The 25,996-nt window shown below is 42.1% G+C and overlaps 1 protein-coding gene across 1 annotated transcript in view; it reads left to right on the top strand.

The window, feature by feature from the left end:
- The window catches only part of LOC117528020 (polycystic kidney disease protein 1-like 2), a 113,543-nt gene that overhangs the window by 55,417 nt on the left and 32,130 nt on the right, over positions 1 to 25,996 (top strand). The window contains exons 24-34 of the mRNA XM_034190544.1: positions 4,083 to 4,184; positions 4,338 to 4,516; positions 7,226 to 7,372; positions 7,481 to 7,680; positions 11,781 to 12,007; positions 12,092 to 12,293; positions 17,367 to 17,830; positions 19,083 to 19,179; positions 19,328 to 19,468; positions 24,347 to 24,532; positions 25,504 to 25,834. Coding sequence (XP_034046435.1) covers positions 4,083 to 4,184; positions 4,338 to 4,516; positions 7,226 to 7,372; positions 7,481 to 7,680; positions 11,781 to 12,007; positions 12,092 to 12,293; positions 17,367 to 17,830; positions 19,083 to 19,179; positions 19,328 to 19,468; positions 24,347 to 24,532; positions 25,504 to 25,834 — 2,276 coding nt within the window. The remainder of the gene's footprint in view (positions 1 to 4,082; positions 4,185 to 4,337; positions 4,517 to 7,225; positions 7,373 to 7,480; positions 7,681 to 11,780; positions 12,008 to 12,091; positions 12,294 to 17,366; positions 17,831 to 19,082; positions 19,180 to 19,327; positions 19,469 to 24,346; positions 24,533 to 25,503; positions 25,835 to 25,996) is intronic.

The raw sequence follows: 25,996 nt of genomic DNA, 5'->3' as shown, positions 1-25,996 counted from the left end.
GTAGAATGGGCTAAGCAGTGGGTCACCCCTTTAAGTCTGGTCTGCTTGAGGTTTCTTCCTCAATATTATCAGAGTATCAAGACCAGACTCACAGCCATGGTTGGTTTAGATGGATAAAAGGCTTTATCAGATGACCAGGCAATGGGTTCGGTACACAGGTAGTCAGTCATACAGGCAGAGTTATCAGACATGGTACAGGCTGGGTCGTGGTCCAGAAACAAGCAGAGTTCATACAAACCGCATCGAAGAGTAAACCAGGCAAAACAGAGGCAGAGTCAAAAAAACAGGCTGACTTCAGGGTGACAGTGAGGCAGAGGCCAGAGTACACAAGCAAGGTAAAAAAAACAAGAGCAGGAACAGGACAAGAATGAGAGGTGAGAGAGTGAACAAAGTCAACAATTGGGCAGTGAGCTGTGGAACTGTGAGGGCTTAAATAAGGGGGAGACTAATCAAGGTGATGTGAAGCAGGTGCACGCAAGGTTCTGGAAAGAGGTGTGGTTTTGAGAATCAAAGAAGAGGGAAGAAAGGCAAGCGTGCAGGAGTGAAAAACAAAGTGGTGCAATGCAAGAGAAGTAAGTGACAGAAAAAACTAACTGTGAATAACATGTTCCAGACAAACAATAATGCGTGAGCAAACAAAAGGGGCAAAACTAAGAAATAATGTGACTAGTCTAAAAAGGGGAAAAACAGGAACCCTAATAATAAACCAAAACTAGGACAGGACAGATACTGGCTGAGACAAAAGTGAATACAATAAATGATGATGGTAAAACAAACTATTGGTTAAACAGAAAATAAACAAAACTGGTGACAACAGAATAGTGTAATAAATAATGCAATAAATGACAAGTGGAACATAATCGGATAAGGAACACTGCAGATGAATAATAACCAAAACCTGGCTGTGACTAAAGCATAATACAATAAATGTGATAAACAGAACTAAACTAAGACTAAAGTAACTAAAGGGACCAAGAGTGAAAGAATACAATAACCAAAGAATGAAAAGTGCAACACAAAGAAAAGCAATAAACAGAACCAAACTGAGATTTACATGACTAAGTAAAAACTTATGAAAAGCAAAAACAGAAAATCACAGAGGAAATTATGCAGAGAATCCAGACCTAAGCCCTGAGCCGGGGCAGAGCATGACACAGAGGGAGTTTTTTTCTTACCACTGTCACCTGTGTGCTTGTTCTAGGGGTTGGTAATGTTATACCTTACTTGTGTGAAGTGCCTTGAGGCAGCTTTTGCTGTGATTTGGTTCTATATAAACTAAATAAATTGAAAATAAATTGAAATTTTAATGTTTGGGTGCAGATCTATTTCCTCACCAGAACCTTTCATTTCTGAGTCCACCAGCTAAATAACAATGACAGTGTGCCAGGTTCAAGTACACAACCCTCTTTAAACTAATAACAGATAATAATCTAAAAGGTTTTGTTTTTTTTTAATTTGTGAGAAACTGTGCTGGGAGCAACTGTTGCTTGTTGGACCACCACTCACAACTTCATGGTACAGTGGTGCAGATGTGAATTTTCACACAAGAATACAGATCAAATATTGGCTTGACGCTCCCATGTACCTTGAGGAAAACTGCAGCTGAAGTGTCTCATCTTCTTTTTAATCCTTCTCTGCCCAACACCACCATGAAGCTGTATGATGCAGCAGACAAAAGTTGTATGATGCACAGTTTCTTCAGTCACATTCAAAGAAGCCTCTACCTTCTTCAGCATCGTCTTGGTGGCTTCCTTCACTGTTTTCCTTCACTGTTACTCAGTTATTTCAGACAGATTTACCCTACAGTACTATACTGTTTGTTTTGAAGTCGAAGACATATTCAGTGCCTTGGAAATGTTCTGGTATCCATCACCTGCCAAGCATTAACACACACACACACACTCACACAGAGAAAATCTGTGATTTGTATTAAGAATGACCTTATTTAGTTTGCCCAGTTAATTATGACTTTTGAAAATATGGCATCTGAGAATAAAAAAGTCTGTAATTTTAAAATGGTTAACACAATATTTGTTATGTGAGTTTAACGGAGGCAATCCAGGTGTCGCTGTGTAGATGTAGTTCGTAAACCTCACTCCCAACAGCTCAAAAGGATTTTCTGGTCACAAGGCCAGAGCCCTGGGTTTTAGCCTTCTGGTTAGAGTCGACTCCCATGCCGAGGATCGTGAGTTTGCATCCCAAGGGGAGTGAATGGGCGGAGTCATAACAACACAACGTAGAGTTCAGCCGCTACATGTGCATTTGTAAGCCATGTCTGTGCCCTACCTGGTCTCACGGCAAGTCGTGCTTCAGCAGCATGAAATATACATTAATCTATTGGTTTGTGATATTGTGACGAAAAGTACCTCATTTTCGTCACGGCAGCACAAATTCATTGTCATTCATTCCGTGATGGCTGCACGAAATTAAAAGTGAAGCGGGGGGGTTGGGGTGGTTATGGTTGGGGTGGGGGGAAGGAGTAAGATTAGGTTATTGTTAAGGTTAGGGTTGGGGGTGGGAAGTAGGGTTAGGAATAGTGAGTTAAATGAAAATTTGACTCATTTCATCACGGGAACACAAAAAAAACAAAAACAAAACGTGAGACTGGGCTGCTGTGCCTTATGTTTGTGTGTTTGTATTTGGTCCTCTGTCTTTTTTTTATGTCTACAGTTATGTGTTGATTGTCTTCTGCCTGCGCCCCTTTTGTTTTCAGTGTGTGTCCTCCCTGGTTAGTCATCCATGTGGATCCCTCTTGTGGTTTGTGCTTTGGCTATGTCCTGGGTCTGTCTCTCCTGTGTCTTTGTGTTCAGTCTTGTCTGTGTTGTCCTTATGTTTCCCCTGTGTCAAGTTCATCTTGTCTTGGTGTTTTTGCTCATTAGGTTTCATTATGTGTTCTTAGGTTTTTCATGTTGCACTCTGTTCACTTTTGAGGTCCATGATTCTTTACTGTGTATGTTTGTTGATTTAGTTTTTGATTATTGTTTAGTTTTTGTCGTAGCTTGTGTTCTGATTGCCTTGTTGTTTGTTTTTAGTCTTCATGTCAGTTTTTCCATTGCTACACTTCTCCACTTGAGTTCCACGTTAGTTTTTATTAGTCACTTTGTGTTCCTTTTGTTAAACATGTGTCTCTGTTGTTCCTGCGCTCCCTGATTTCACACACCTGTCGTTCATTAGTTCATTTTTTCTTTGAGGGAGGTGAAGGTCTAGTGGTTAAAGCGTTGGGCTTGAGACCGGAGGATCCTCAGTTCAAATCCCAGCCTGACCGGAAAATCATTAAGGGCCCTTGGGCAAGGTCCTTAATCCATAACATAAAAACATAAGACAAAACATAAGAGTTAAGTTTCACTTCCATCACGCATGTGAAAGTTTCAGATACAGGGAGGGCTCCCCCTATCTGTGAGAGCCAGTAACATTAGAATTGTGAGACTAAACCACACCCACTCTAATGCCCACAGTGTATAAAAGTGTTGTGCGAGCTGCGTTCGTGGTCCCTTCACAAGATGGACGTTGTCTGTGGGGACCCCAGTCCAGTTTCAACGTCACTTTCACTAAATTCAAAATGAGAAATATATTGATGTGGTTCTTTGTAAGGGGCAGTAAGTTACATAAAGAACCGGGGGAAATTACAGTACAAATGACTGTTCAACTATTTATGGCCCTGACTTTATAGGAGTAATGTGAAGATTGATTTCTTTGTTATGATTGTGCCTGCAAATGTGCTCTGTCAGAAATGACTCAATAACACCTGTACCTTTGTATGCCTTCTTCCAGTTTACTTTTTATATACTTATCAGTACTATTTTTTGGTAAGGGACCTGTATCTTTGTATGCCTTTTTTTTTACCACTGAACTGTCAGCATTGTTTACAAAACACGCTGACATAATTAACTGAATAACTTGGTATCTTTGTACTATTTCATATGCATTGTAGAAAGGTAGTAGAATTTAGATTCAACAAATAAATTTTCCACATTTCATACCTTCATTTGATATACAGTTATGTAGTACAGATATAAGGATGGTGAGTTTATAAAATTTAAAAAAAATTAACCTGAACACTGTCTTTTTCCATTCATTTGAAGGTCAAGATAACAGTGCTTGGGGATAATGATCCACTGGCTGAGTATCGCTATATGTTGAACATTAGCACAGGGCATCGCCATGGTGCAGCGACGTCCTCTCAGGTCAGCGATGTCTGTTCCACTTTAAGCCTTTTCCAAGTTTAAAGAGACCCACAGAATCACATCCTGCTTGCTGTTTCTGGTGCACAAGCTATGCAATGCAGAACCTTTGCTGAACATCAGCATTTCTGCTTTGAATGATCTGTATTGTTTTAGGTGACAATAACGCTGATGGGTACAGAAGGAGAAAGTGAGCCACATCATTTGACAGACCCAGAGAAGCTGATGTTTGAAAGAGGTGGGGTGGACATATTCCTACTGACCACACATTTTTCCCTTGGAGAGCTGCAGAGCATCAGATTGTGGCACGACAACTCAGGGAAACACCCTGCATGGTACGGACGAGATAGTGGGCTTGTTAAGCATGACAACTGTGCACAGAATGAAAGAAGCATGAAACTTTCAGGGTTTGTTCTTGATAGCATAAGCTTTAATTTAAGATGTAGAGGCATTCTCAGTTTGTCCTCTGGGGTCAGCTAAAGGTCATTGATCTCCAGGATATGACATTTCTATGCATGAAATTAGAAACGGGAAGTGCATTTGGAAAGTATTCACAACAATGCACTCTTTCAACATTTTGTATGTTACAGCTGTATTCCAATGTGGATAAAATAAACTTTTCCCTAAACACTGAAATTCTGAGATTTTTGCAAATTTATTAAAAATTAAAAAAAATACAAAAACCTAAGAACTCACATGTACGTAAGTATTCACAGCCTTTTCCATGAAGCTCAAAATTGAGCTCAGGTGCATCCTGTTTCCACTGATCATCCCAGCCCAGTCTCACATTTTTTTTTCGTACACGAAATGAGTCAAATTTTCGTGATGGTTTTTTTTTTTTAACTCGCTATTCCTAATCCTACTCCTACCCTGACCCTAACCTTAACCATAACCTAATTTTACTCTTTCCCCCCACCCTAACCATAACCACCCCTATCCCCTTGCTTCACTTTTAATTTCGTGCAGCCATCACGGAACAAATTAGAATGAATTCGTGCTGCCGTGACGAAAATGAGGCACTTTTTGTCACAATATCACGAACCAATAGATTAATGTATATTTCGTGCTGCTGAATCATGACTTGCTGTGAAACCTGGTTAGATCATCCTTGAGATGTTTCTACAACTTAGAGTCCACCTGGGGTAAATTCAGTTCATTGGACATGATTTGGACAATGGACACGCCTGTCTGCATATACGGTCCCACAGTTGGCAGTGCATGTCAGAGCACAAACCAAGCATGAACTCAAAGGAATTGTCTGTAGACCTCCGAGACAGGATTGTCTCGAGGCACAAATCTGGGGAAGAGTACAGAAACTGTTTTGCTGCTTTGAATGTCCCAATGGGCACAGTGGCCTCCATATTATATTATATATATATATATATATATATATATATATATATACACACACACACACACACACACACACACACACACACACACACACACACACACACACACACACACACACACACAGGTGCATTGAAAAAAAAAATAGAATATGGAGAAAAAGGTTCAATATTTTTTGTCAGGAATTTCATGAAATGAAAATTGTACATATTCTTAAAATATTCTTTAAATGTGTAGAAACTACAATGTTTCAATCATTTTTTAATTTTAATTTTGATAATTATAGCCTGCAGCTCCAGGAAGTACAAAACGTATTAACTCAAAATATTAGACTATTTCAGCAGATCAGATTAAAAAAAAAAAAGGATTTATAATACAGAAATGTCTAACTTCTGAAAAGTATTTTCATTTATGCATTCACTCAGTACTTGGTTGTGGTTCCTTTGAATGAGTTCCTGCATCAGTGTAGTGTGTTATGGAGCTGATCAGCCTATGGCACTGCTTGGGTGTTCTGAAAGCCACAGTTGCTTTGATAGCAGCCTTCAAGTCATTTTGATTGTTGGATCTGGTGTCTCTAGTCTTCACCTTGACAATACCCCACAGAGAATCTGAGGGATTGTCTACGGGGACAATCAGGTACAGTATCACTATGTTACTAACCAGTTGCTAGTAGTTTTAGCAGTGTGGGCAGGTGCCAATTCCTGAACGGAAAAGAAAATCAGCATCTCCATAAGGCTTGTCAGCAAATGGAAGCATGAAGTGCTCTAAAACCTCCTGGTAGAAGGCTGGGTTGACGTTGGACATGATAAAAGACAGTGGACCAACACCAGCAGATGGCATGATGCCAAATCATCATGGACTGTGGAAACGTCACACTGAACTTCAAGCAGCTTGAATTATGTGCTTCTCCACTCCTTCTCCAGACTTTGGGATCTTGATTTCCAAATGAAAAGCTAAATTTACATTCATATGAAAAGAGGACTTTGGAATACTGAGCAACGGCAAAGTTCTTTTCCTCTTTTTTCCAGGTAAGGTGTTTCTGGCATTGCCCCTGGTTCAGGAGTTTCTTAGCACCACAATTAAAACTTTTAGCCTATTTTAGCATATTTGTGTGTGTTCTTGATGCACTGACTCCATCCCAAGTCCATTCCTTCTGAAGCTCCCCCGAGTTCCAGAATCAGCTTTGCTTGAGAATATTCTCAAGCCTGCAGTCATCCCTGTTGCTTGTGCATCGTTTCTGACAACACTTTTGCCCTCCAGTCAACTTTCCATGATTATGCTTTGATCAAGAACTCTGTCAACAGCCAGAGCTGCCAGAGCCAGTAATGACATTCTGTTACTTAACCTCCCTGTGGACGATGTCTGTGAGTGTTTTCTGGACATCTGTCAAGTCAGCAGTCTTCCCCGTGATTGTGGTTATTTGAACTGAAACAGATTGGAGAGATTCAGGCTATTCATACTGCATAAATAGTGACTTGAAATTAAATATTCTAATGTTTTGAGATATGCATTTTTTGTATTTTTTGCAGCAGGAAGCTGTAATAATTACAATTTAAAAATGACTAAAACATTTTGGTTTCTATGTATTGAAACTAGAATATGTAAAGTTTTTGCTCTCTGAAATACAAGACAAAAAGTATTTAACTTTTACACAATTTTTTAGGGTTTTATTTATTTATTTATTTTGTGTACAGGTATGTCAACAAAGTAATGGTGCAAGATCTGGAGAGCGGTCAAAAATGGCACTTTCTGTGTAATTCCTGGCTCGCCGTGGATGTGGGAGAATGCACTCTTGATAAGGTTTTTCCAGTTGCAACAGAAATAGATTTGAAGACATTTAGGTAACAACAGTGTTGCATCTTACAACAATGCAGTACCTATAAATTTGGCTGTGTATATTCTAATCACTTTTGTTGATCCTAAACTTGCTTTTCTTTGATAATTTGCAGTAATCTTTTTTTCATGAAGACAGCTAAAGATTTCAGAGATGGCCACATCTGGTTCTCTGTCATCAGCCGGCCTCCATGCAGCACCTTCACACGTGTGCAGCGAGTTTCATGCTGTTTTTCACTGCTGCTGTGTACCATGCTGACAAGCATCATGTTTTGGGGAATCCCTACAGACCCCTCTGAGCAGACCATGGATCTGGGTATGTAACACATCAGAAATGATTCAAATCAGTAAAGAAAATACAGGTCACATCAGTGACTTGCATAAAATATATTCATTAAGGTACTTTTGCTCCCCAATGAAATGTTTTTAAAGGCCCCTTCACACATAGCACGAATAAGGCCAAATGGCGCACGAAGGAGGATTCGGACGACAGTCGTGCAAATTTGAAGCAGTAGTCGGCACATCTGTTCAGCCACAGCACATGCACACCACATTCGCATCGCGCTCACGTTGGAAACCCAATCGAACATCCATCGAGATGCAGTCGTACCGTTATCTGACTGCAGTCGCAACATTCATATGGCAAGTTGGATGCAAGTTGGAGCATTCAGACTGCAGTCAAGGGGCCATACGAAATGTTCGGCCACGTTGAATCCTGGCTGAATATGCCGACCAAGCCAGCCTTCACACTACAGGCCGAATGAGGGCGAATGACGGGGGAATGGCCATTCAACCCACAGTCGACCAAAGTTGAGGTGCAATCCAAAGATGTCCAACAGCAGTTGCAGTGCACCCACAACAGCCAGGCCCATTCACATGGCCAGCCCGAATGTAGCACACATGACACCATAGTCAAGGTGTGGTTGAGGTGGCGAAAGCTCGAACGGTGATGGGAGTACTGTACGATTGCTGTTCATTGCAGCACGCACATCTGGACGGGCTGTTACAGTGCAGCAAATAAATATTTGTTCCACTGTCGATTTTGCAAGTTTTCCCTCCTACAAAGAATGGAGAGGTCTGTAACTTTTATCATAAGTACACTTCAACTGTGAGAGACAGAATCTAAAAAATTTTTAAGTAATATTTTTAAATAATTAATTTTTAAATAATTAATTTTTAAATAATTAATTTTTAAATAATTAATTTTAAATAAGTATTTGATACAATAGAAAAACAGACCTTAGCATTTGGTACAGAAACCTTTGTTTGCAATGACAGAGGTCAGACGTTTCCCGTAGTTCTTGACCAAGTTTGCACACTGCAGCAGGGATTTTGGTCCACTCCTCCATACAGATAAATGGACTGTATTTATATAGTGCTTTTCCATCTGCATCAAGCACTCAAAGCGCTTTACACATCAATGCCTCACATTCACCCCACTGTCAGACTGCTGCCATGCAAGGCGCCCACTACACACTGGGAGCAACACATCTTCTCCAGATCTTTCAGGTTTTGAGGTTCAGCTCCCTTCAAATATTTTCTATTGAGTTCAAGTCTGGAGACTGGCTCGGCCACTCCAGGACCTTGAAATGTTTCTTATGGAGCCCCTCCTTAGTTGCTCTGGCTATGTGCTTTGGGTCATTGTCATGCTGGAAGACCCAGCCACGAGCCATGTTCAATGCTCTTACTGAGGGAAGGAGGTTGTTTGCCAAAATCTCGCAATACATGACCCCATCCATCCTCCCTTCAATACGGTGCAGTTGTCCTGTCCCCTTTGCAGAAGAGCACCCCAAAAATGATCTTTCCACCCCCATGCTTCATGGTTGGGACGATGTTCTTGGGGTTGTTCTCATCCTTCAAGCATGGTGAGTGGAGTTGATACCAAAAAGCTCTATTTTGGTCTCACCTGACCAGATGACCTTCTCCCATGCCTCCTCTGGATCATCCAGATGGTCACTGGTGAATTTCAAATGGGCCTGGACATGTGCTGGCGTGAGCACGGGGACCTTGCGTGCCCTACAGGATTTTAAACCATGACAGCGTAGTGTGTTACTAATGTTATATTTGCGACTGTGGTTCCAGCTCTCTTCCGGTCATTGACCAGGTCCCCCTATGTAGTTCTGGGCTTTCTCAGAATCATCCTTACCTCATGAGGCAATCTCTTGCACGGAGCCCCAGACCATCGAAGATTGACAGCCATCTTGTGTTTCTTCCATTTTCTAATAATTACGCCAACAGTTGTTGCCTTCTCACCAAGCTGTTGCCTGTTGTCCTGTAGCCCATCCCAGCCTTGTGCAGGTCTACAATTTTGTCCCTGGTGTCCTTAGACAGCTCTTTGGTCTTGGCCATGGTGGATAGGTTGGAGTGTGATTGGGTGAGTGGACAGGTGTCTTTTATACAGGTAATGAGTTCAAACAGGTGGAATTAATAAAGGTAAAAAGTGCAGAATAGGAGGACTTCTTAAAGAAAAACTAAGAGATCTGTGAAAGCCAGAATTCTTGCTGGTTTATAGGTGATCAAATACTTATTTCATGCAACAAAATGCAAATTATCTATCCATCCATCCATCCATCCATTTTCTTCCTCTTCATCCGAGGTCGGGTCGCGGGGGCAGCAGCTCAAGCAAAGCCGCCCAGACCTCCCGATCCACACACACCTCCCCCAGCTACTCTGGGGGAACCCCGAGGCATTCCCAAGCCAGCTGTGAGATGTAGTCTCTCCAGCGTGTCCTGGGTCTTTCCCGGGCCCGGAACACCTCTCCAGCGATGCGTCCATTAGGCATGAGACATTATGAACATCACAGCTGTTACACGAAGTGCATGTGCATGTGCTGCGAGTCGATGCGTGTCACAGGCCCAGCGTACTACAACACAGCTGACTGGGATATGACAGCTGTAATACACCCATCATGACATATACAGCATGGCCAGGCCACCACAACAGAAATAAAATAAAAAAAAAACAGCTGTGGAATGCCTCCGGGTGCGTGTCACAGTGCTGGGTGAACACCAACCACGCAGCAGCCTGTGCTGAACACCCTCTCCCACTCAGCACTCAGCTCCCAGCATCAGCTCACAAAAGCGTCGCCCATCACGACATATAAATCCCATATGACATTGCGTTCCGTGGCCGGTGTGCCATCCCATCAGACAGTGCGACGGCCGCTGGGCGTCATGGCACATACCATGTGATTGCAATGTCCACACAGTCAGTCTGTCATGTGGAGCATTAACTAACAGCCAGGACACACGTGTGTCCCAGTGTGGCCAGCTCATTGGCCCACATCCTGGAGAGGGGAAAGCCGTGAGCTCATTCATGTGATTACTTTGCTGGTCTGGACAGAGGGGCATGTTGAAAAACCAGGTGTACAACAGGAACCAAAGAGAAAAGACAGAGAGGGGGTGAATAAATACAGTAAAATGAACAACAAAGAGGAGAGACAGAGGGAGTGACACAGAGAAAGAGTGAGAGCACACGTGCGTCGGGTGGTGGGGGGGGGGGGGGTGGTGGCCTAGAGTGCCTTGATTAGAGAGAGTGGCGTCAACTCAGAACATGGCACCATTTTGGTTCCAACTGCGCTGAACTACTGAATGAACCTTTAATGTTTTCAACATTTTTTTAAATCATCTAACCACATACAGCAACACATCCCGGTACAGGTGATATCAAAATAAATATAAAAATAGTTACGCTATACAATTTGCATAAATGTACAATTTATAATGATTTATTTAATTAATTTAAAGCCTGATTTATGCAGCTGCACAGCTGTAACTCCGTGTCATGCAATGACATGCGTGACAGTTTTAAAGGGCTCTGTCTCTATGCAGGGTATCAGGACAATGACTGCCCTTATAGTTGTAATTTCAATATGTATGTAGCAGGATGAAGGTCCTGGGTCCTGATTGAAAAGACGTTCCCGCTAACTTGGCTAACGGGGAATTCCCCTTTGGCTGACCTGGTAGAGGAATGGTCTTTAGTGCGAGCCATCCGGGGTTCGATCCAACCACCGGCCCGGCCACAAAGGTCATACGGTCACAAATATATAAATGGCCCAGTCATTCTATGGTGGCTAAGCAGTTAAGTGTGCTTGTTTGGAGTGTGGAAAGTTCTTGGCTCAAGCCACCCCTGCCAAGTCTCCATGTAATGTGGAGTTGTGTCAGCAAAGGCATCTGGTGTAAAACATATGCAGAATCAACATGCAGGTCCACCTTGGATTTGCTCTGTGTACCCTAAAGGAGAATCTGAAGGGAGCTACTTTCCCTTTACCACTACAGGATTAACAAGTTCAGTTCTTCAAATACGTTTCCCATATATACAGTAACTAAAATATTCACACAAAAGGAATTATCCATAAATAACATATAAATAACAGTCCTTTAAATGTGTCTTAATTTGCTAATCTGAATGTTTCAGGTCATATCGAGTTCACCTGGCAACAGATTATGATTGGAATTCAAAGTTCAGTCATCATGTTTCCTATCAATCTCCTCATTGTGAGTATCTTCAGAAACACTCGTCCTCAAGAGAAGGCTGTCAGTCCCAATGCATCGAAGCAAGGGAAGTCTGTTCGAGTGTCTCCCTCGCAGGCCTCGTCCCCTCAGAAACAACTGAAGGACATTACACCAGATACTGTGCTCAAGGTGGGCTGAGACATATCATAAACTTGGAAATAGCAATTACTCTAATCTGCATGTCTGCAGCATTTGTTACGATTTTTGCCTCAGGACATCAAGAGAATTGCTCAGTCACTGTCAAAGGCCATGAGACACCCACTGGATATCCGGCCAGGTCACCAGGCTGATATTAACACTCTGCTGTCACTGGTGGAGGACATCATCAGACAACAAAACCGGGGAGACTTCTACACAGACATCAGCAAAAAAGAACACTCCATGATCCTCACTTTAGGTGCAGTCAATCTGCAAGGTGAACTACACTGTAACACAAAAAGGACCTTGTTGTCCTGGGGATGTACTATTTTGCAGTGGTGGGCACACTTCCAATAATCAGATAACCGATAATCAGATAACCGATAATTATCCAAGATAAAGTTTTCATTATCAGATTATCTTTTCAGATAATTTTGAAAACCATTATCAGACTAATTATCGTCTGATACATTTTTTTCCGATAATTTTTAGACCGTTAACTTGGTAAACAAAAGTAAACAGTTGCAGTTCTGTCCTCTGCAAACAGTCAAGAACTATTTCTGTAAAAAAACACTCTATCCTTTGCAAGCAAAGAAGAAGTAGTCACCAAAAAAGAAACATTTCTTTTAACACCATACTGAAACGCAGCCAATATCACCCAAGTCATCCAGAGGCATACATTTTTAACTTATGGTTCAAATTTTAACCAAACTTATTTCGGACAAGTTATTTAAATTAACATCACTTCTGAACTTTTATAAAGTGAAAATATCAGATATATGTTTTAGTTTGTTTTTTTGTTTGTTTGTTTTTGTTTTTTTTTATGTTTTTTCTGGTGCCTGTCACGGCGGCAATCCCCGAACCCGGTGGTGGACACCGGAAGTAAGGGATGCCGTCAAGCTGAAGAAGGAGTCCTACTTATCTTTGTTGGTAGGTGGGACCCCAGAGGCAGCTGACAGGTACCGGCAGGCCAAGTGTGCCGCAGCCCGTGCGGTCGCAGAGGCAAAAACTCGGGTCTGGGAGGAGTTCGGGGAGGCTATGGAGGAGGACTATCAGTTGGCCTCGAAGAGATTCTGGAAAACCGTCCGACGCCTCAGGAGGTGGAAGCAGCTCTCCACCAGCACTGTTTACGGTGCCGGTGGGGAGCTGTTGACTCTGACTGGGGATGTTGTCGGGCGGTGGAAGGAGTACTTCGAGGATCTCCTCAATCCCATCGTCACATCTTCCGAAGAGGAAGCAGAGACTGGGAACTCAGAGGCGGAGTCATCCATTACCCAGGCCGAAGTCACCGAGGTGGTTAGAAAGCTCCCCGGTGGCAAGGCTCCTGGGGTGGATGAAATCCGTCCTGAGTACCTTAAGTCTCTGGATGTTGTGGGACTGTCTTGGCTGACACGCCTCTGCAACATCGCGTGGCAATCGGGGACAGTGCCTCTGGATTAGCAGACCGGGGTGGTGGTACCTCTGTTTAAGAAAGGGGACCGGAGGGTGTGTTCCAACTATAGGGGGATCACACTCCTCAGCCTCCCCGGTAAGGTCTATTCCAGAGTACTGGAGAGGAGAATTCGACCGATGGTCGAACCTCGAATTCAGGAGGAGCAGTGTGGTTTTCGTCCTGGTCGCGGCACACTGGACCAGCTCTACACGCTCCATCGGGTGCTCGAGGGTTCATGGGAGTTCGCCCAACCAGTCCACATGTGTTTTGTGGATCTGGAGAAGGCGTTCGACCGTGTCCCTCGGGGCACCCTGTGGGGAGTGCTCCAGGAGTACGGGGTCCAGGGTCCTTTGCTAAGGGCTATCCGGTCCCTATATGACCGCAGCAGGAGCTTGGTTCGCATTGCCGGTAGTAAGTCAAACCTGTTTCCAGTGCACGTTGGCCTCCGCCAGGGCTGCCCTTTGTCACCGGTTCTGTTCATTATTTTTATGGACAGAATTTCTAGGCGCAGCCAGGGTGTAGAGGGGGTCTGGTTTGGGAACCACAGAATCTCGTCTCTGCTGTTTGCGGACGATGTGGTTCTGTTGGCTTCGTCAAATCAGGACCTTCAGCGTGCACTGGGGCGGTTTGCAGCCGAGTGTGAAGCGTCCGGGATGAAAATCAGCACCTCCAAATCCGAGGCCATGGTTCTCGACCGGAAAAAGGTGCTTTGCCCTCTTCAGGTCGGTGGAGTGTCCTTGCCTCAAGTGGAGGAGTTTAAGTATCTCGGGGTCTTGTTCACGAGTGAGGGACAGATGGAGCGTGAGATCGATAGACGGATCGGTGCAGCATCTGCAGTGATGCGGTCGCTGTATCGGACCGTCGTGGTGAAGAGAGAGCTGAGTAGGGGGGCAAAGCTCTCGATTTACCGATCGATCTATGTTCCAATCCTCACCTATGGTCATGAGATTTGGCTCATGACCGAAAGAACGAGATCGTGAGTACAAGCGGCCGAGATGAGTTTCCTCTGCAGGGTGGCTGGGCGCTCCCTTAGAGATAGGGTGAAGAGCTCGGTCACTCGGGAGGAGCTCGGAGTCAAGCCGCTGCTCCTCCACGTCGAAAGGAGTCAGTTGAGGTGGCTCGGGCATCTTTTCCGGATGCCCCCTGGACGCCTCGCTGGAGAGGTGTTCCGGGCACGTCCCACTGGGAGGAGGCCCCGGGGAAGACCCAGGACACACTGGAGGGACTACATCTCTGGGAATGCCTTGGGGTTCCCCCGGAGGAGCTGGGGGAGGTGTGTGTGGATAGGGAGGTCTGGGCAGCTTTGCTTGAGCTGCTGCCCCCGTGACCCGACTCCGGATAAAGCGGAAGAAAATGGATGGATGGATGGATGGATGGATGTTTTAGTTTTAAAGTAATGTGCTAATTTTTAAGGTTTTAGTGTGGGCATGCTGTGTCCAGCAGTGCATTATGGGTAGGATAGGGTAATCTCAGTATGTTCTCGACAGGAGAATGCATTTGAGACACTTTGATCAAGACAACAGCATTAAACTCTAGTGCCTAAAACTCTCGTGAATATATTCTCTGGGTTTATAGACGTTTTTGTGTTTGCTTTTATTAAATTCCACTCATCTTAAACATAGCAAGTATAGCAACACAGATTATCTGGAATTTTGTTTTAGCACATTTTCAAGGTCTCTACTGCCATCTACTGGCCAGTAGTGTTCATGGCAGTGCTCAGACACTGAGCAGACACTGTACCACAGAACCACACGGTGTAAAAGTTCAGAGCGCCCAATTTATGCTCTCACACACGTACGTTCAAAAACCACGTCGGAGTCGACGTAAACGTAAGCTTTTTTTTCAAACTTAATTTACAAAAACTCTCGATGGGAGACATCAAAGTTAAAAAAAACAAAACAAAAAAAACATTGCAAGACAGCTCTGCAGTGTTTGCACAGGCACAAGAGTATCAAACAGGTTTGATTTTCCTCTGACCATATGATTGCCAATCAGGAGGTGGTCGTGAGATGTTAAACGCAGCTTGTTACTCCTTGTATACTAAACGATGCAGGACGCGCGATTAACCTGAAACTCGGTGCGATCCAAAAAATTCTCACACAAATGAAAAATCATCTGAAAAAGGGCCAAAACTCGCACTGGCACCAGTAGTTGGCAGTGTCCTATTTATTTTGACACCGGTTATATCAGACAGTTATCTAATTACAATTTGGCTTTTTTTTTGTTTGTTTTTGTTTTTGAAAATGCCTTTTTTTTACAAATAAAAAATGGCATATTTTACAAAAGCACATTTATCTGTAAACACCAACACACGACACACCTCACATTAACGCGTTGGTTTACATAGAATTAATCAACCAATCAGTGTAGCGGAGTCACATTTTACCCAGAATGCCATCTGTCTGTGTTTGTTACAAAACTTCAGAATTAGTGCATTAATCAACATTAAACGATATATGTTATATCTTAACTTTACAGAAATGACAGAATTGACATTAATGGAGTGATTCTATCAGTATTCATTTTATTTATACACCAAACCATAACTCAGGAGGGCTTTATTTTCCAAGACCTCGGCCTGATGGCTGCACTGTGATTGGTTAGAATTGAGCTTTCTGACTCTTCTCAGTTGGATCTATGCTGGAAGCCATGTAATAAATTGGTGTTTCCAGCAGGGAGCAAGATGCTGAAAGACATTGTTTGGGTCTATTGTGGCTTTTAATGCTTCCAGAAGCGATCGCGGTGTTAAAGCTCAAAATCAGCATGTTAGTAGCTTCAACTATGTGGTTTATTGTTTTATCTTTATGAAAGATAACTTTTCAGTTATCTGATTATTTGTTATCAAAGTTAATTTTTTGGGTATCGGTGCCCACCACTGCTATTTTGCATTGTGTATGATGATTAAAATAAAACAAATATTAAAAAATAAATAAATAAATGCAAATATATATTTATAAATCACCTTGTTTTATTGGTCAGGGCCTTTTGTTTTCAGTTATTAATTTTACTGTATTTTATTTCAGAAGGTTTTTTCAGCATGGCCATGATTTAATTCATATTACATTTAGTATGGAGAGATAATATTTTCCCCATGTAGAACTGGAGTTGTTGGGGTGGGCATCTAATGTAAAACTTGTGCCAAATCCTAATGTGGATCTGTCTTAAATCCAATATCAAATTAAACTTTGGCCTAATGCACCAGTATTCACCTCTCTGCATACACCCAAAAAAAATTACTCATTGGACGAACTCAATTCAGTTATGTGCAGGATTTCCAATTAATAAATATAGTATGTAACCCCAACTCAAAAAGCACATCCATGCAAGATAATTTAATTTAGTTTAGTTGGGACTATTATTAGATGGAAATCCAATCCAATGAGTCATTTTTTTGAGCGTACACCCAAAAAGAGAATCGTTGCACCAACTTAATAAAGTTCTTCAGTTGGTAAAAACTCAGATAAATGAGGTTGCGCCAAATGAATTTAACAAGTAACATTTAGGCAAACTTGTTAAGTCAATTTGGACAAACTTAAATTGAGAGTTATCAGTTATCAGAAGAGTTATCAGAAGTAATTTAATTAGATTTTCTCTTTTTTCAGTGTACATAATTATGGTCTGTCAAGCAACTCACCTTGTGCCACACAAGTAGGGTGACTGGTTGATGTGTATAATAATGCCTTTTTATTTTATATGTACTTTGGGCTGCGTACTGTGGAAAAAGATTGCTGAAGGAAAGAACAAATACACTTGAGGGAAAATAAATTTAGACATATAGCTAAATCATTCTACAGTAGAATAGTACAAATGCAAATTTTTCTTCCCTTTTAACAAAACAGCACAAACAACCTGAAATATGTTGTTGCTTCTGACTTCGAGGTTTCAGAGCCTGACAAAAGTGTTTTCCTGTGTGGACAGAAAACAGTGTGTGGGGAAGCCCTGAGAGAACTTCAGATGAGGTTCGGAAGAGAAGTAGCAACAGTCGGTATCTGTACAGACAGCTGCATCATGTGGAGAAAGAGTTGGGTTTGCTGGGACCATCCAGATTTCCTAGCCCAGATAGCTACAACCGAGCTATGCAGCAAGTACACGGAATGAAGGGTCTTCTCGAAAACCACCTCTTGACATCCAGACAAGAAGGAGAAGAGCTAGACTGCACTTCCAGTTTAGAAGAGAGCATCAGTGGAGAAACTTACAAGAAAGGAGGGCTTCCATGGTGGTTTGTCTTTGTTGGATGGACGCTGGTGATTGCAACCAGTGGCGTTTCAGGATACTTCACCATGATGTATGGGCTGACATATGGCAAAGAGCGTTCTGTAAGCTGGCTTATCTCCATGGTAGTCTCCTTCTTCGAGAGTCTCTTTATCACTCAGCCTCTCAAGGTGAGGAACCTGACAACACATGGTCATGGTATATAACAAGCAGTGGTGGCCTTGGTGGCCACCAGACCGAGACTTTAGAAATAAAAGACAAACAGAATCACGTAAGGCTACACACATATGTTGAGAGAGAGCAAGAGAGAGAGAGAGAGAGAGAGAGAAAGAGAGAGAGAGAGCAGCATCTACACTGAAACAAAATCCCTGCTACAGGGTTGTGTGGACTTTTATGGACTTGTGTAGAATGTTATTTGAGCTTTAAACAATTTCCTTTGGATTAATAAAGTTGTTCTTATTCTTGTTCTTAAAATGTAACTTTGGTTTAACAATCAGAAAATCACAGCTTGTTTACCAAATTTCTGTGTGACAAATTTCTGTGTGGAAATCTTCCTCTAAACACTTCATCATGAAGGTGTATACATTTTGTATTACAGGTGTATTACAATACACCTGTAATACACCTGTAATACAAAATATCCTCATATAAAATCAACAATAATTGTAATAATAATATTAAAGCAAACAGAGCTCTGGTATTGGAATAGTATCGGTATGGGTAGATACCCAAATTCAGGTAACGGGATCGGCTTGGAAGCCAAAAATTGTGGATCAGTGCATCCCGAGTCCTGGACTAGGAAATGTGTCCTGGACATGTTTCAGGTCATAAATAGGATTTCCTTTGAAATCCAGAAAGGAGGGGTGGCAGGTCTTCATAAAAATGCCAAGTACAGGGACGTGCTCGGACAGACACCCGGTCTCTCTCTCTCTCTCGGACAGACACCCGGTCTCTCTCTCTCTCTCTCTCTCTCTCTCTCTCTCTCTCTCTCTCTCTCTCTCTCTCTCTCTCTCTCTCTCTCTCTCTCTCTCTCTCTCTCTCTCTGTCTCATGGTTAAATTCATATAAATTCCTTCCCCCCTGTCTGAGGTATGACTGTTATTTGTATTTTAGAATATAACCACTGCAGAAAGGGTTCCTCCCAGTGGCAAACCTTGTGTTTAACCATCACTCTGTAGAACTGCTATAAACTGTTAAGGTGCTTCAGAGCATGTTTTTCTTACTTTGTTAGGCTATGTAAGCATGTCTAATGAATATGAACCACAGAAATGTTTTAAAACTCACCATTTAATGATGCTGTTGAAGTTTGATGTTGTTATTGTCATTTAAGCAGTCATGTTAAAACAAAAGAAATTTATTACAAATTATTAGATTATATATGATGCAAGGTTGTGCTGACCTTTGACATACTTTCTTTTCACAGGTTCTTGGTTTTGCTGCATTCTTTGCTCTGGTTTTAAAAAATGTGGACCAAGAGGAATACGGAGAACCGCAGATACCCCCCAGCCTCAGACACTCGGGTTCTAATTTATTTTCATGTTTTTTGTGTGTGTGTGTGTGTGTGTGTGTGTGTGTGTGTGTGTGTGTGTGTGTGTGTGTGTGTGTGTGTGTGTGTGTGTGTGTGTGTGTATGAAATACAATAACTGTGACTATAAAATGCACTCCCAGATGATCCCGATGCAGTCCAAGCAGCCAGGAGGGACAGCTCATGTAGTTTCTATCAGCCACCGCCTCCCACCGACATAGAGAGGATAAGAAACAACATGATTAAAGAGCAGAAGGTCTTTGCCCTCATCAGAGAGATTATTGGTAGGCAAGCTACTTTTTATATCTCACCCTAGGGTGAGTCATACGGTTGCACACCATTAATCTGTGTTTAAACAGTAGGTCTGGAAAGTATTCACAGTGGTGCACTTTTTCCACATTTTATGTTACAGCCTTGTTCCAAAATGGATGAAATTATTTTTTTCCTCAAAATTGTACACACAATACCCCATAATGACAATGTGGGGGGGGGGGGGGGGGGGTAGATTTTTGCTAATTTATTAAAAACAAAAAAATTAGAAATAGCAAATACATAGGTATTCACAGCCATTGCCATGAAGCTCAAAATTGAGCTCAGGTGTTTCCTGTTTCCACTGATCATCCTTGAGGTGTTTCTAGAGCTTAATTAGAGTCCACCTGGGGTAAATTCAGTTGAGTGGACATGATTTGGAAAGACACACACCTGTCTACATATAAGGTCCCACAGTTGACAATGCAAGTCAGAGCACAAACCAAGCATGAAGTCAAAGGAATTGCCTGTAGACGTCTGAGACAGGATTGTCTTGAGACACAAATCTGGGGAAGGGTACAGAAACATTTTTGCTGCTTTGAAGGTCCCAGTGAGGACAGTGGCCTCCATCATCCATAAATGGAAGAAGTTCAGATCTACCAGGACTCTTCCTGGAGCTGACCGCCCATCTAAAATGAGTGATCGGGTTAAGAAGGGCCTTGGTCAGGGAGGTGACCAAGAACCCGATGTTCACTTTGTGAGAGCTCCAGCATTCATCTGTGAAGAGACGAGAACCTTACAGAAGCACAACCATCTCTGCAATAATCCAACAATCAGGCCTGTATGTTAGCATGGCCAGACAGAAGCCACTCCTTAGTAAAAGGCACATGGTAGCCTGCCTGGAGTTTGCCAAAAGGCACCTGAAGGACTCTCAGACCATGAGAAACAAAATTCTCTGGGCTGATGAGACAAAGATTGAATTCTTTGGCCTGAATGTGTCAGGACGGGCGGCAGCCCGGCACCAGGAGTGCCTGGACTGCAATACAGTCTCCCAGACTAGGCTTAGGTGTGGAGGAATTCATGGTCTTTATTCCAGGCTCGGGTATGGTACACATGTAATCAGTCAGTGAGGCAGAGGTACAAGCAGGGTCAGGCTGAGACGCAGTCATGGACAAGCAGGGTTCTGTGGCACGAGCAAACATGGACATCCGGGGAAAGGCAAGAGGCATAGTCGAGGAGAACAGAGCAGAAATCGGAACACGGCATGGCAAACTCAGGACTGAAAGATGGGCACTGGAAAGTGTACGGAGACAACAATCTGGCAGGGAAGTGAAGGACTGTGAGGTTTAAATACAGGTGGATTAATCAGGATGTGAGATGAGGAACAGGTGGCGTTAACGAAGTGCACGTGAGAAAAGACCTAGAAGGGGGCGTGGCTAGTGAACAAAGATTATACACAGGCAAGATTGTGAGGAGAGGAGTGCACAAGGTGGAGTGATGTAATACACAAAGATGTGTGAACAGGTGCCAAGAGTGAGAGTGAATGGAAATACTAAACAGATTGAATCAACGTGAGGGACACAGACAAAAAGGCAGGTGCAGGGCGTGGAGTGAACATAAGAAGCTGGGTGTGAGAAATAGCGTAATAATGAACAGAAGAAACACAGAATATATAACTATGACAATAACGAGAATTAGGCATGGACATGAGAACTGATCAGGAAACATGGAGCATAAATACTAAAGCAAAACTAAACTGGCGACAACAGCAAAATAAACAAGTGATAACCTAATGAACAATAAATGAAAACACAACTGACTGAAGAAAACTACAACAGAATGAAAGGCCAAAGTAAATAGTAACAAAGAAAACAAAGTGACACGTAGAACATAACCGAATGAACCATGATGAAAATAGACAACTAATAAATCAAAGCTGGAGAGAACAACACAAAAGGGGGGGGCTCAATCATGACAGAATGCCAGGGATCATTTTTGGAGGAAACCAGGTATCATCCTTACAGCGAAGCATGGTGGTGGCAGCATCATGCTGTGAGGATGTTTTAGAGCTGCAGGAACTGGGAGACTAGTCAGGAATGAGGGAAAGATGAATGCAGCACTTCACAGAGACATCCTGGATGAAAACCTGCTCCAGAGCGCTCTTGACCTCAGACTGGGGTGACTGTTCATCTTTCAGCAGGACAATGACCTTGAACACACAGCCCAAATATCAAAGGAGTGGCTTTAGGACAACTCTGTGAATGTCCTTGAGTGGCCCAGCCAGAGCCCAGACCTGAATCCAATTGAACATCTCTGGAGAGATCTGAAAATGGCTGTGCACCGACGCTCCCCATCCAACCTGATGGAGCTTGAGAGGTGCTGTAAAGAGGATTGGCCAAACTACCCAAAAATAGGTGCACCAAGCTTGTGGCATCATATTCAAGAAGGCTTGAGGCTGCAATTGCTGCCAAGGTGCATCAACAAAGTACTGAGGAAAGGGTGTGAATATATATATGTACATGTGATTTCTTAGTTTATTTTTAATAAATTTGCAAAAAAAAAAAAAAAAAAAACTAATTCAAGTTATCATTATGGGGTGTTGTGAGTTGAATTTTGAGGGGGGAAAAATTTTATTTACTCCATTTTGGAATAAGGGTGTAACATAAAATGTGGGAAAAGTGAAGCCCCGAATACTTTCTGGATGCACTGTACATTTAAATGTTGCAGCTGACATATTGCCTCCCTCTCTTTCTCTTTCTGTGTGTGTGTGTGCTAGTACATGTGCTAGGCCATGCACTTATCCTCGAGGAAGGACTAGACTGTGGAGTAAAAGTTGTAATTTACAGTCTTTGCCTGCCACCACAAAGAAGCTATATTAAGTAAAGACAGTTAAACTGACAGTAGTTACCAAAACAATACATAATTTTAAAAGGTCTTTAAAAATGATTGCATGAAAAGGTAGTGAATATGGAGTTGGGGCAGAGGCTTTGGCTATATCCCCTCTAAATTTCCTCACCTACACTGTCACCTATTCAAATCAACTCAGTCATATACATTATACAAATAATGAATATTTACGAGTTCAATGGTATGAATATTCATTCCATTGAAAATATGTAAAAACATTCATTATTTGTTTGATATAATGGCGAAAATAGATCCTTGTCATTTGATATTTTATTAATTTATAAACAACAAAAGGGGCTTACATTTTGGTGTGTCACCGGTGCTTTGACATCAACAGTCCAACACAAACTTTCAACTTTCCAAAGTTGTTCTCAGTCAACTTGCAAAAAACAGTTCTGACAATGTAGTCCATGATGCTGTGCACTGACTTCGTGTACAGACTGCCGTCTGCTTTCCTCACTCGAGTGAAAAATCGCATCAGAAATTTGTCCAGCTTTTCATCCTGTCTTCATCCTCTTCATCCTAACAGCTCTTCATGCCTCCAGATGGCTTACAGCGTAGTGGATTTGTTTTCTTGTGTTCAAAGAATTAGTACCATCAGTTCGCTCCTTCAAATTGTCCGCCAGCAAAACAAACTCTGCCATGTTTAGCTAAACGCTGTCCTTGGTAGTGTGAACATACGCAGTGGTTGGGGTGTGCAATAGCACATTTCATGTAGTACCAAAATTGCATACAAAAAAAAAAACATAACGGCTGAGTGGACCCTTGTCAATTGATTGGTGCTTTGTATGACATGTGACATGGATTATTCATCCCATTTATGTGGAGTTGCATTTAGCATCCATATTTGGTTCCATTTAGCGTGCAAATTTGGTTCCATATGTTTTGTACCACTGCCCGCTGTGACCACTGCCCAGTGCCCACTACTGGGGGTGGCGTTTAGCTAAACATGGCAGAGAAATAATGAATGTTTTTCCATTCTTTCAATGGAATGAAGGTTTCAAGAGGTGAAATGTACCATTCAACGAGGCGTACCACTGAACTCATAAACATTCAGTATTTGTATACTATTGCACTGTAAATGAAACACAATGGCAAATGGTAAGAATAATCCATGTCACATGACATACAAGCCATTAATCAAATGAAAAGGATCTACTCAGCCGTTATATAATATGCTTTGTTGTCCCTGCAATGACATTTTTCTTGGGCAAAAAGTGGTGCAACAGCTGCAGAGCAATGCAAACTGAGAGACAACACAAAAGACAGAAAAAACAACGATTAAATAATTAAAACTGAGTTATAAACCCTGTCCAAAGTCAACCTAAACAAGAATTTAAAAACCCATGAAACTCATGGGTGATTTATATACTATCACCCATGAAAATATCCCATCATTTTTAGAATTTTCTGCAATCATGACAAAGTCCTGTCATGAAAGACATGAAAATGAAAACTGATCATAGAAGCAAGTTGCAATTACCTTAAATTTTGTAATTAGCAAACACCAAAAGTAATATTATTTCATAATTGTGGTGGACCTGTTTTTTTTCCATGGCCACAGGGATTCAGCAGTGTTGTGTTTATGCAGTAATTTGGCCCAACATATTCCCCAAAGCAACTACACAAACCTGTATCCAGCAAAGGTGCCAGAAATGCACACTAGCAGGACCGACTGAATCAAAGGCACCCATTGCCAATATCCTGTCAGGGTACCAGGCATTTTGCTCCATCACCAATGGAGCACAGCAGCACACACACCTCATCTCTTAGCACAGACCTCCACCCCAAACTTTCCCCATCGCACATATCCGATTCACACTGTTCATACCATCAGTCCTTCGCTCTTTCCTCTTTTAAATGGCAGTGTATGTTTTCAATTATTATTCTTTTTGTGTGTGTGTGTGTGGGGGGGGGGGGGGGGGGTGCATATTGACATACAATATCATTTTGGGTTGTATTGCAATTCACTTTTTCATGCCAGCATATACTTACTTGTATTGCAGCGTACATGGGATTCATGTGGATGTTGCTCCTGGTGGCATATGGCCAGAGAGACCCAAATGCTTTTTTCTTGACCCAACATATTCGTCAGAGCTTCAGCAAAGGGATTTCAGACAGCATGACCATTCAAGATGTATTCTCCTGGGCAAACACAACTCTGCTGAGCAGCCTCTTCGGAGAACACCCAGGTTGGTTTGTATGTTGTGTTGTCATTATCCTGAAACTATTGCAATACAGTAAGGCTAGCTAATATTTCTTACATATACGATCCAGCACGCAGTTGCCTCAGTGTTGAGTACCCCAGCTACTAAAAAATGGCAATGACATGCCCACATTTCACCTGACTGCAGCAGATAGATGACTATGAGCTGTGCAACTTCCCCCAAAAAAGAAACTCTTTAAATGTAGACTCCATATGTCACAATGTCATGTATCTGATGTTATTTCCTATTAGGTTTAAAAATAGTTTTGTTAATCATACAGTATCAGCTTTGATCAGTTTTATCTCCTCCTTAACCCACATGCAGTAAAATTGGAAAATTGACTCAAACCATTCTAAATTTATGCGTTAAATGGCTGTGAACGTTTTTTTCAAGGATTTACAGTGCATCCATAAAGTATTCACAGAGCTTCACTTTTTCCACATTTTGGTATATTACAGCCTTATTCCAAAATGGAGCAAATTCATTTTTTCCCTTGACATTCTACTCACAACACCCCATAATGACAATGTGAAAAAAAGGTTGTTGTGGGTTTTTTTTTTTTTGCAAATTTATAAAACTTGACCCCAGTCTGAGGTCAAGAGCACTCTGAAGCAGGTTTTCATCCAGGATGTGTCTGTACATTGCTGCATTCATATTTCCCTCAATCCTAATAATCCTGCTGTCTAATCAGTATCTTGATATGCCACACCTGTGAGGTCGGACGGATTATCTCGGCAAAGGAGAAGTGCTCACTAATACAGATTTAGACAGATTTATGAACAAAATTTGAGAAAAACAGGTGTTTTGTGAATATTGAAAATGTTTTAGATCTTTGAGTTCAGCTCATGAAAAATGGGAGCAAAAACAAAAGTGTTGGATTTATATTTTTGTTCAGTGTAGTTATAAAGATTTCCATTTTCATCTGTGTTTTGTTTTGATGTAAATATTTGCAACAGGATTCATCACTGATGGAAACTCCAAGCTTGTGGGTAACGCTCATCTTCGTCAGCTGAGGGTGCAGAGAAAGTCTTGCAGCATTGCACGGTCCATGCAGCAGTCTGTACCAGACTGTCATGCTACGTACTCATGGGAGGTGGAGGACACGGGCACCTACGGTGTTGGCTGGAGTGCTTCTGTGGGCAATAGAAGCACACAGAACCCTCACAGTGCATGGATGTACCAGTCCCAGGCCAAACTCAAGTCTTATCCCATCTGGGGCAGTGTGGTCCTCTACAGAGGAGGTGGTTTTGTTGTTGATCTGGGGCCAGATTTACAAAATTCCAGCAGGTAGGTATTTTAATACTTGAACTTGCTCAAATTGTATCAACCTCATTAATAGTTTTGTCAGTAGTTTCCCATGCATACATATGTCTGCCAATACACAAACTTTGCCAGAAAGACGTCTCAAAAAATAAGGATAGACTTCTGTGACTGTATGTGAAGACGTGA

Source organism: Thalassophryne amazonica, chromosome 2 (genome assembly GCF_902500255.1).
Source record: "Thalassophryne amazonica chromosome 2, fThaAma1.1, whole genome shotgun sequence".
NCBI lineage: Eukaryota > Metazoa > Chordata > Actinopteri > Batrachoidiformes > Batrachoididae > Thalassophryne > Thalassophryne amazonica.
Note: the sequence above shows the minus strand (reverse complement) of the source record. Positions and strands in the feature narration are given on the sequence as shown.